Source organism: Glandiceps talaboti, chromosome 4 (assembly GCF_964340395.1).
Source record: "Glandiceps talaboti chromosome 4, keGlaTala1.1, whole genome shotgun sequence".
NCBI lineage: Eukaryota > Metazoa > Hemichordata > Enteropneusta > Spengelidae > Glandiceps > Glandiceps talaboti.
The window spans coordinates 21,460,536-21,473,350 of record NC_135552.1 but is presented as its reverse complement, the minus strand read 5'-3'; the positions used below and the strand labels follow the sequence as shown (position 1 = coordinate 21,473,350).

General features: G+C 33.2%; 1 protein-coding gene across 2 annotated transcripts in view; it reads left to right on the top strand.

Annotated features, from left to right (window-relative positions):
• The window catches only part of LOC144433910 (integrin alpha-8-like), a 124,026-nt gene extending 117,452 nt beyond the window's left edge, over positions 1-6,574 (top strand). For both annotated transcript variants that reach the window (XM_078122312.1, XM_078122311.1), the window contains exons 26-30: positions 267-377; positions 933-1,049; positions 1,467-1,568; positions 2,588-2,713; positions 3,739-6,574. In XM_078122312.1, the coding sequence (XP_077978438.1) occupies positions 267-377; positions 933-1,049; positions 1,467-1,568; positions 2,588-2,713; positions 3,739-3,894 (612 nt within the window). In that variant the 3' untranslated portion in view covers positions 3,895-6,574. The remainder of the gene's footprint in view (positions 1-266; positions 378-932; positions 1,050-1,466; positions 1,569-2,587; positions 2,714-3,738) is intronic.
• Positions 6,575-12,815: the final 6,241 nt, after the last annotated feature.

Here is a 12,815-nt window from a genome sequence, read left to right as displayed (position 1 = left end):
TGTTTCTGTATGGTCAAATGTTTGTTCTCCAGTAAATACCTTATGGAGATCGACATGGGAAAATCTCCTTGAACTATATTCAGGAAATTTATAAATGAAAAACAACGGACAGGAAGTGATATAAATGACATTGGTGTATATGTATTCTCTAACAGATTCTAACATACATGTAGAGTGATACGTACCCCATCCATCTCAATATAGTTGTTTCCTCTTCTCATCCATATTTTTCTCACATCCACACTGATGTATGTATTTGTGTACAGGTTGATGAAGACAAATTGACCTTCAGAGTCAACCTGACGGATGGAATAGAAAATTATAGAAGGGGAAGAGGTAGAAGAGGTGTTGCTGACGAAATTAAGGAACTGGATGTAGTAAGTCATTCACGCTTCAGTTACTGTACAGAGCTCAAGTGATAAGAATTAAAAGTTTTTTGTATGTGAACTCAAACACTGAAAGTAAGAAGTTGGATAGAGTTTGTTCTACTTGAGGATTCATACTTCATATAAGTTGGAAATAGTTTGCTTCTGTGGTACTTTCAGTGGCTGCTCAATGCTGAAGTGTTACCCCTTCTTTCTGGTTGAAGTTTGAAAAACTGCTATGTGAGCCATTACTTGTATTCACAGCATCTTTATCAAGATATGAAACTAAGTATTCATCCTGAGGTGTTTACACCCCCACCCACAGTTAAATTTGTAAATTAATGTGCTCATTGCCTGATACTCCTTCAAAATATGTTTTATTCACAGCATCTTTAACTATTATCCTCCGATTGTAACAGAAAACATGGAAATGTCCTAGATTCAAAATCAAATCATGCAAGATGACTTATGTTAACTGCGTCACTGTGAATACGCCCTAAAATGATTTCAGCCCTAATCGTTTCTGTTGGTATATTACTGATTTCATATTTCCTTTTATGTTGTCAGAACTGCCGATCAGCAAGATGTGTCCGCATAGAGTGTCCAATAGATTTTGTCCTCGAGAATGGAGACTCTGCCTTTGTACAAGTCAGGTCAAGACTCTGGAAGGACACACTTCTTAAGGTGAGTTTAAAATTCAGCTACAGTATACAAGTCTGTAAATTTATGTCTGACCATGCATGTAGTACATCTCGTAAAAAACTTATCAGTCTCTCTGCAGACACTGCCCACTAATTAGTTAGTCATTGTGCATAACCCTGGAAATTTTCAACATATGGTCAAAGATATACAGTGTGGAATTTGGCATGTAAATCTGTCATAGAATTATCACAATAGTGTTTAACATATCAAGAAACAACAACTGATGGCATATTTGTTCCATTTTGTCCGCCTACACAACAAAAAATTCACTAAGTAGCATACATTTACATATATATTGAGAAAATAAATTAGAATGAGTCACACTTTGCTATTAAGTAAAGTAGATCAACAACATGTAACACATTATTATTGATGTGGCATCTGCAATATATTCTTTAGGGTGAATATGATAAGACAGAGATTACATCGGAAGCCCATGTACAAGTGACCAGTATGCCTTATGATATTCTTCCTGACAGTTACCCTAAAACTGATACAGAGGTAAGTTAAGATTTATAGCAGTCAATAAAAATCATGGCAATCGAATCTCCTGAAGGAATGTAACACTGTCCAAACACTTGATCCTATGGGTATATTTAGTCCTTTGCTTTCCTATGGGTATATTTTGCAAATAAATTACCTTTTTTTGCTTGTTTTTCGTACAAAAAAATGAATGAAGCTATATTTCCATCAGATTGGCAGTAAAAACAGAACAGTCAAGCCCCCTGAAAGAAAATAACACTGTCCCAACAGTGTGTAATAGCTCATCGTAAACTTCCTATATTATAAATAAATTTAGTATTTCTTATATTTCCATTATTTTTGATAGTAAATTAAAATAGTTAAGAGCCCTGAAAGGAAATAATGCTGTCCAAACAGTGTACAATACCCCAATCCTATAATTTCCTTTTCTGGTTGAGTGCAATTTACAAATGAATTTGCATTTTAAAACATGTTTCCAGAAAAATTAACCTACATTTGTGAAGCAAAGCAATTGAGAGACGGCATTGAAATCATCACACCCACTTTGGTCACTACACAGTTGTGATCCCATGAAGCAGAAACTAGAAATTTAATATAAACTTCCCTATAATTCATAACAGCCCTCGGTGAAAAGTTTAGCTGATTTAACATGTAACTTAGATGTCTAGAAAGCAGGTGATATCCATCAATAATCCTGTAGCTTGTCTCTTATATGTAGTCCTATGTGTTTAAATTACACACACATTCACTGACATATATTGAACTGATATGACATCAGTCATCCATGAAAATTGAATAAAGCAGTTTCTTGAAGTATTTCATTCCGAACAGGATTGATATGGTCGGGCATTAAGAAACACCAAAGAACATTAACCCCTATTGGCAGTCTGCATCATAAGTTGAAATTAGTTGAAAGTTATAAGCCTACTCTATCTCCAAAGGGAAATGATAGTAGACATTACTCAGAGATAGCAGTATCCATATGGTGCTGATAGGACAGTCACATTTCCATGAGTTGAATATGATTTCTTTTTCAGGTGACTAGCATTGCTAATACAGAGAAGCCTCTTCCAAGAACCCTTCCTGTGCCACTATGGGTGCTTGCTGTGTCTGTAGCTGCTGGCCTTTTGCTCCTTATACTTGTCATCATAGGACTTTGGAAGGTAAACATTAATTTCTCCATCATAGCATAGTGAGATCACAGCATGTGGTAATACAATTATTATTTTGCAAATCCAATAATTTTATGAAGGGAAAGTCATTCAGTAGGAGTTCGATTGAATTTGATAGCCACCTTCAGCTTCCATATGCATCCAGTGTTTATTATGCTGTATATCTATCAAAGAGTGTCGCCATATTAAAGTTTGGCTCCTTATTGATGTTCAGAGGTCATTCCCTGTGGACATTAAATAATTAAATAATCGATTAAAGGTCAGTGTCAAATGGGTGAGAAACATAGCATGAGAGCCTAGAAGGCAACAGTAAAACATAGCACACGCAATGTGAATGCAAATACGAAGAAGAGATCTAGAATTAATTCACTCTGAGACTCAATGTCCAGTCTGTCGATGGTGGCACACTTTCATTTATACCATTGAGTATGTGCCAAATTACAGTTGTTCAATGTGCAAAAAGATTAAAGATTCAAAACTTATATGTGAAAAGATCTGCATTTTCTTTCCTCTTTTTACTTCATCCAAACAAAAAACCAAAACATGTTGCTGTAAATTGTTGTAATAAAGCTAAAGATTGAGGCTAAACCTTACAAACTTGACTTTCTTTATGTAAAAGTTTCCCAGAAAAATTTGCTGTTCATGTTTTGATTTACAATTTCACATCACAGGTGTCCTCAATGCCACTGTATATTATAAAGAAGTCAGTTTAGTATCAATTGGTAACCATTTGTATGATATCATGCAGGCTATTAAAGTGAAAAGGACCACTCTAGCTTACTACAGAATTTTGACTATCAAATCAATGTAGTGAAAATAGAACAAAACAAAACAGCTATTCTAGCTGAGAACAGAAAATATGCTTTTTGTGGCTTTTCCGTTTCATCCGCATCACAAGATATGGCTGTGAAAAATTCATCAAGATTTTAATAGGTGCAAATAGTTAATACATTATTGAAAATGTATCATACAAGATAATATCATTGACAAAATAACTTACTTTCTTTCGTCTTCAGGCTGGCTTCTTTAAGAGGAAAAGAGTCGAAGACAAGTACAGAGCACAGAATAGCGTTAATGACCAAATGTCTACCTTTTCTGGTTCACCTGCATTTGCCAGCCTTAGTACAGCAGAATCTGATGTCAAAAGTTCAAGAAGCAATAGTAATTACTAACTGAGAATAGTATTTTTAGACATTGATTTTGCTGTCAGAGATTTAGAAATGCAAAGTTACGTGTATAACTGCGTTGAATGGTGCACGGTTTTAAAGATGTAATATAACTTAATGTATAAAGCTTCGTTTTACATTTACTGTGCGTTATGCTTTCCAGCTTCACCGTCCTATTAGTTTGATTACTAAATACATAAGCTTTCTTTTTACCCAATTTAGCCGTCAAAAGTTGTAATTTTCTCTGTCTAGCGGGAATTACAGACCGGCAAAGCTTCTTTGGGATATTGTGCCATATTGATGTAGGGAAAACAACATCCATGATGCATGGATATGTTGTCATCTTTTGTCACATGGAGCATCCAGGGTATATATGATGTTTATAAATGGTGCAATATTTCTTTTTTTTTAAAAAACTTTAAAAAATGTAAAAGTGGATTTTCAGACAGTTGTTTGTGACAACAGCAGCACATAAGCTGTTATTTTAAAATTGATAAATACTGTTCACAGTAAGTTTTGTATGAAAAACACATTTTTTCTGGTAAGATAACTCCTACCTGAATGTATGTCAAGTAAAAAATTGATTCCCGTACATATCCAATTGTTTTTAAAAGTCTGTGCTACTATGCAAAGTTTAGATGGTGACTTCAATCCTGCCCAAACCCTGCTATTGTGGTGGTGGTGGTGTCGCTCCATGTGGTGTAATTTTGAATTTGTACAGTATAGTTATGCATGTAATGTAATGATTACTGCGGTGTATTTACGTTTGAACTGATCACATTGCAGCTTATTGTTGAATGTTTGAAAAAAAACCTGTAAATGTTTTGATGAATGATGATGACACAATAATAGGTTTAGGTGTAACAGTATGTTTTATATATGGAGCAAATGATACGATATTTTCCTACTTGGTGCGAGATATATATTTAGTGTAAATGGTATATATGTATTAGTTTATCTGGTGGTAATTGTCATTTGTCAAAGTGTCTATAATGGTTTCCTGTACTCCTATAAACTGGTTTGTATTCTACATTGGAAGAAATGGCACATTAAGACAAACCACATAGACTGAAAACAAATGGTTTTTGATAACCAACAAAGATATAAACTTCCACATTCAAATTTAACAGCCAAAACTAGTAACCTGTTTTAAGGCAAATTATGTTTATAAATATGAAATTTCCATTTTCAAATTTACCTACATAAAAAAATACCAATCTCCAAGTATGTCAATTCTTTATAAGCATTTTGTCATACATTTGCAATTATGCAAAACAATTCAAGCAAAAGCATATGCCTGAATGAGATTGTGAGCACATTTGTATTTAGTCCTCTGCATATCATGGATATGCATGATATTAACATTTGTGTACTAATAATGTCCAGCAGTTTAACATACTGAAATGTGGCTGTACTCCCAATCAGTTTAGTTATATTTTAGTGAATTTGCAAAAAAAATACTGAGAACAGTAAATTCATTAAGACTGTGCCTTGGAAAACCATTACCTATATTCATTTCAAAGTGTTATTTGACCCAGTGGATTGCATTGAACAGCCAAATCTTGAAGTTAAAAATAGTGTGCACCACAGTATTTACTTTTAAAGCTGCATTAGTTGTAACTGGAGTAATACTTTTTCAATCAGACAACCAACATTGCATTCACTGAAATTTGTTAAAATGCCAATAATTTGATGTTAAACATGCCAATTAGGGGTCAATTTTGTCCATAAATAGTACAGAAACAGGTTGAAATCATCGTGACATCGCATTGGGGGTACTGAGTTTTGGCTGTGGACCCAAAAATCAATTTGATTAGATTCATTGTACCATATTATGTGTATAGCTACACAAATACTTTTACCCACAGGTGATTCAATATTGTTCAGGGTGTGTGATATTAGGAATAAGTCATTGTATGTATTGACCAAATAGATTTGAAAAAACATTTCAGTTGCAATTAGTGCAGCTTTAAGAATTGAATAGCATACAATAGTTTGGTACAGAATATTGTTATGTGAAAATGGCTACCATGCGAAATGAAATTGTTCAATCCCTTCGCGGAATAACACATGTAATAAACAGACAATAATATGGGGTGTTGTATCATAACCTTGTCTCAAATGAGTACTTAAAGAATAATATACGTTGAATTCTCTTTAAAGAAAAATAGTAACCCTTCATGTTTTCCATAATCTGACAACATAATTGCAAAGTCCTATAAAGATAAAATGGTAAGTTGATCTTGTATGTCGATTTATTATTTCCAGTTACTGTTAGCCCTCTTGAGGAAAAGGAAAGTCGAGATTAAATATCTGAAACACCCATCTGGAATCGTTATGGGAGGAAATTTTAAATGATTGCAAAATAAAGTAAAGAGCTGTTGATACAGTACTATATTACGACTTCACCTCAGAGATTACATAAGATTTCAAACCCTTATATGGTGCTTTATAATCGATGAAATATACAATCACTCATTATTTTAAAAACCCATGTCCCAAACATATCACATAATATAATTCAAAATCAGTTTTGTCATATCAGTGAACCTTAGTCAGTCACCTTACGTTTTTCCTAAAACCTTTCATAAGAATTTGATAAAACCAAAATGAATATTGCCTTGGCTGATAGTATAGGAAATATTGAGGCCTCTTAATTTGTTCAAGATAGTTATTCTTAAAATATTTAAAACATTATTCCATTTTAAATAAATTATTAAAGTACTGTGATATATGTTGATTTGTTTGATAACTTTCTGTGACTCCAGCAAAAACAATTTTTTTTTTTACATTTATATGTAATCTTATTTTCATTACCTTGATAAATATTTTATGATCCAGGGATAGACCTTCACTTTCTATATACATAATTAATGATGAGCTCCCGAGATTGAAAATGTGTCACTAAATTTTTTGTGTTTTCTGTACAGACTTCTCTGACTACCTGAACAAAAAAACAACTGTAAACACTGCCACAAGCAAAGAAGTAATTGCATAGTTGGTGTCTCGGTCTCTATTCAAACTGACATCTTTGCTAATTTGCTGTATGCTGTCATAGTGTATGTACATTGAGATATATGTTTATTATCCATCTGCAGTCAGTCTATTTGTTATGGAAACAAAGCAATGAAGTACATATGACTGTTGTGGAAGGCACAAAACAAATCTTGTGACACAATCAATTCTTTAGGTATTTCATAAATATACAGTGACACCCATTTCAAAACATTTTACATGATTTTCCATGCTTTTTATACTGCCATTTGCTCAACAAATCCATCTTACTAGAAGTCATGGAAAAATGCTTCATGTCAAAAAACATCATGAAGACAAAGAAGGTGATGATCCACTTTTTATGGTGAAAAATTCATTACTAATAATTCTTAGTGTGTGTGTGCCATGGGGAAAAGTTGATTAAAGACATATTAAAGTGCCAAAAAACTTAAATTTGTATTCCTACGCATAACTGAAGACTTATTTTGTACCAATTGAGGTCAGCCTTCACTAACATAAAACAGCTATTTTAACAGGGAAACTTGGCACAAAATGTAAAAATCAAATTTACTTAATTGAGCAAAGTAATAAATAGTCATTGAAACATTTCCAATGGAAGGTGTGTGTTTAGTAAAATTACACTAGTTAGGAAAAGTAATTGAATATGCTATCAGGTTCATGGCTTGCCAGTGAATTTAATCACTGACGATACAAAGAGTTGTTTTCCCAATATATATTTAAATTTATAGTTGTTTCCATGTATATTTATAATTTCCATAACTTCAAATGAAACATTGTAACTCCTGTGTGAGATACCTGAAAGATATGTTACTGTGTATGACAATCATAATCAACAAAGACTGCAAAAACAGACTTTGAACCTCTGATGACTGAATTTCAAATGCAGATATTTAAAATATATTATGTATGCCAATATTTCTTTGTTCAGCCAAGGAAAATGTGAGTGACATGAGAGATATTTTCTTGCTTACTGAAGAAAAGTATTGGAGAATAATATAATTATACCTGCACAAGCTAACTTAAGGAGGGATGGGGGAAATGGAGGGGATTTATGGAACCAATGTGCACCAATGTTATCATGATGTTGAACAACCAGGGTGAAAATATGCGATACTTTGTGCTTGAACACTTATAACTGCTTGTGCATGGTACATATTAGTTGTAACTTACAACATTGATTTTCAAACAGAATGATGTCAAGCCAAAATTGCATGACCTCAAGAAACAAAGAAACCAAAACATGAAAAACATAATCTTATATACATTTTAAACATCAAAATGGCTGCCAAAACATGTTTTAATGCCAAGCAAATTTGAAAGGTTTCAAATGGTTTTAAGGCTTAAAAATGAACCATCTTTTTAATTTTGTTTTTATTTTTGCAAACAAACAAATTGTTATACAATTTTTTTTATTGTATTTTTAAAATAAAGATTATTAGCAAAGGCCCATCCTTCATGAAGTACATTTCTAGTAAGTTGCACCAAAATTATTATCCAACAGTTGTGTGTTTAAAAGATAAGTATAGTTAGAGCCAAAGTTTATCACGTAAGAAGTGGTTATAAGTAGCATGGGATAAGATTTTTGTATATTTTGTTTCTTACAAAGTAGATTTTACCTTGAATGTTGTATATCACTTCATTTCTTTGTTGTTTTCTAGGGGTAGGAGGGGTATTTGGTAGGTGATGAACAGGGTTGGATTTGATTTGAGGAATTAATTAACAAGGGCTAATCCTCTGACCACACAAAGGGGTAGGGGGTAGTGTCCAGTTTGATGTCATTCTGAGTACCTGAAAAGTAGCAGATAAATTGGTTACGGTGATGCAACCTCTGATACCACAGAAGTAGCTTTGCCAGATTTCTTTATGGGTATTCACTAGTGCTATATGGTAAATGAATCATGATAAACAGACAATCTGCAGTGTTGTTAAAACATTTCTGTGGGCCTGGTGTTTTTTTAAAAGTTTTTATAATCAGACATACATTCCATATGTTAGATTAACAATATTGAAACTGTTCCCTCGCATAGTCATTAGGAAATGGTCTTACAAATTGCGTTTGATACATTATGGGGTAACATGTATTTGTTAGACAAGAAAAATACTTGTCATTTTATTTTGCATGTATGATAGCACTTTTGGGGTTAAATAGATTTTGTTTCTTCAGTCCAAAATGTTATTTGAAGAAAAGGTTATATATAAAATGATATAATGTCTCCGGGTGATGCTTTATTAAATTATATAAACAGTGGTGCAATATTACCTTTTATTACGTGATTCTCCCGAGTCTCAAGCTGATATACCAAAGTCTCCTTGGAATTGTACTATTTTGAATAATTTAAAAGATACTTACTAAACAACTATAAACTTGTCTTTGTACTTCAAAACCCATAGTAAGACAGTAACACACTCTTGGGTTCTTGAGGATTTCCGAACTAGCCAAACAAGTTAACCAAAATTAACATATTATTAAAGATTTTTTGAGTAATTTTTTTCTTATGTATAAACTGTAACTTATGTCAGAATGTTTTTGAATGTTTTTATGTATCAAATATTGTAATGATTTCAGCAATGATAATTTCTTGAATATTTAAAAAAAAAAAAGATGTACCAAAGTTTGTTTTTTCTGAACCATGGAATAAGTGCAATCCAAGTGTTACTGTAAACAGTGCAATGTCAGTTTGTATCTTGTAATCCTTTTGTAACATGTTTTACAACGATTACCTGTTTGACTTGGAAACATATCAAGACGTAATAAACAACAGTGTTTTGCTAATATTCTGGGCTACATATTTATTGTGTGAGTGTAGTTGTTGTGAATATACCTGTATGATATTCTACAGATACTATGGAGTATAAGTAAAGGCATATATGAGTGGTTATTGCTAAATACCAAAAAGCCCTTTGTGGTGATGACTTGATATTTATTATACAACTGCATCTCATATCTTATTTTCACATATATACTTTAGGACTATATATCGAACTTATCATCACTCTCTCAATCATGTAATACCCTTTTTAACATTGAATGTACATGTATCACCACTCTCTACATCATATCACAAAGTCACAATTTAATTAACATGGCTAGCTGTATAGTTTTAATAATTGTCCTATTTCAATAACATTTCATTTGTTTTGTAAGTTAATACTTACGACTGTGACTGTGAATATTAAAGTAAAACAAGTACTACCGCTACCACAACAGTTGAATTTCCACCAGTGTATTAAAGCAGCATTTGTAAAGTTATTGGCTGATAATAGTTTCCTCCCACCATCTAAAATCTGAACCTATCCTTAACAATGAGAGGCCATTGACAGATACTCGATGATGTAGCTTGCAGCGATGACTGCACAGGGAAAAGAGATTCAAATAGTTAGGCTGTACCACACAATGTATATAAACGTATGACGATACTTGCAGGGGTACAAATACGTAATGAAATTATCTATTCTAGAGTATTACTATTCAAAGTGCCATTTACAGGAACAAGAATGTGTTGAATATAAAAAGGAACTCAGTGTTATTGCAAAGAGCGCTAAAAAAGAAATTTAGCCTTTCTCATCCACTTGACAAACTTTGAAAATTGTGTTCATTCAATATACCTGAGTTTTGTGATGTGTAATTAAAAGAAGTAGCCTTAAGGTCCTATCCTTGGTGATTATCTTTATTGATATTGCCAATTACTTTGTCATTGGTGGCAGGAAATAGCTAAGTGATTTATTTTCACGTCATTTAGATCAATGGTGCTGCCTTTATTGGTTAATGTTGCTTAAACTTTATCAGTTTCGGTAAGAAGGTCGTATTTAAGGGTTTTATCTACATTGGTTGACTTCACATACATGTATGTAAGCATTCTCCAAGCCGATTTACGTGTACGGTCAGCTGGGCAGGATGGTAGATAATCAAATGGCATTATGAATTTTATTCATTACCATAGGACACGATTTCAATGAATGTCTGATAAATTACGATTGGGAGTCTATTAAAAGCAACGAAAACAGTATTATAATAATATGATAAAGACAATATGCAATGCATTCATAGGATGGGCTCTTTTACTTGGGAGAATACAAGCCTTGTATTGATGGTTTCCTCAAAAAACAAAAACAATGCCATTTGCCGCAGATTAATAAAATAGTGTTTATCAAATGGTAACTCTGAAGAATTTGTAAGTAATGGCAGGGGAAGGGATGTGTAGAACTATACAGTTTTCAAATCTGCACTCTGTGTATTGAGGCTCAGACAAAAAGTGAAGACATATTTCAATGTTTCGTTTTCAGATTTGGGCACATCATTGATCATTTCCCGCGTGCAATTGTTTAATTGGAAAGTATATGTCTGAGTGACAGTCTGACAATGAGAAATCATCTTCAAGTGTGGCAGAGTGCAAAGATGATTATATGGAATAATTTACACGTTTGAAAAAAGATTTTCTGGAATCCGGTGCTTATACATAATACCTATGAATCGATCCTTGGCTGTCTCATTAGTGTTGTCATATCACACTTATGTACACGGATAATGCTTTTTGGAAGATCCTAAGCTATTAGAATCTCACAAAAAAACATCAACCAAACAGTTCACATACCAGATCACGTATAATGGTTTTTGGAAGATCCTAAGTTATTAGAATTTCACAAAAAAACATCAACCAAATAGTTCACATACCAGATCACGTATCAGCTGTCATAGAACAGTGATGTCACCGTAATGAATACATATTTCTAAAATATTGAGAATACCCTATTGTCATAATTGTCTATCAGTACATGTACACCTCACGATAGATGAATAATTTACGTAACTAGACAGACTTTGGATCGATATACCGACGGCATAGCAGGGATCACCACGAACTGTACTTCATTAAAAATATCAAAAATGCCGTGTAAGTTGACAGTAATCTAAGAATAAGGCAGCTAATATTTCCATTATGAAAGTGATCCCATATGTGATTTGATTTTCATGTACTAAACCTTAGTATATATCTCTAGTCAATATATAATCTTGATAAAAAAATCCTCTAATTACGCTAGATGTTGTCCTCAAAATTAGATTTATGTCAAGTTTACAGGTAATACGGAAATTAAGAATGAAATTTACAGCCACGCAGAAGAAGGACGCACAAAGTTGCTATGGTAACCGAAAAACGTGATAGCTATTTCAATACCTGTCTGAGATAAACAGTCGTTAGCATAGAAAACATGGCCAAAGCAGGAAATTAATGGACATAGCCTATCACGTTTTCACATCGCTACATATTTATACTATTCTTCGTGGTTTATACAACCTGTAAAGGGTCATTTAATATCAGATTGGTTTGTGGTATCCGATATAGTGTGGGAGTTGGGTGACAGATATAATCATATTTTAATCACTATGTATTAAGGAGTTTTCTCAACAACGCGTGTCCTTCCGTCTTCTGACAATACACTCCCACACCAGCTTATTAGATACCTGAGGGAAACGATAGCATGTTGTATTTAGAAATGTCTGTTGATGTTAGAGCAGTAGCTTTGGCACGTACTTGAGGTTGTGCGAAGGTGTTTGATGAATGCCAGTATATTAGCTAGGAGATAACGTATGTCATCATGTCAAAGTTTACGTCGACAAAATACTCCAATAATATATACAAATTCAACTTGTAAGGTGTTGTCTGCTGTTCTATACAACTCAACAATATGATAATGATATGACCGCGCCGATTCATATAGAGTCGAAAACATGGCGTTGATGTCACCAACCGAATTGATCACCCGTGCATTTACATTCTATCACACGCAATATATGAAATTTGAGAGTGTAATATCATAGCGTGGTCAGAACAAAGCAATAAACTGTTTATTAAAGCCGACCAATTTTTGTAAAACTTATCACACGTATTTATTTCTCAATACGAGGTATTACA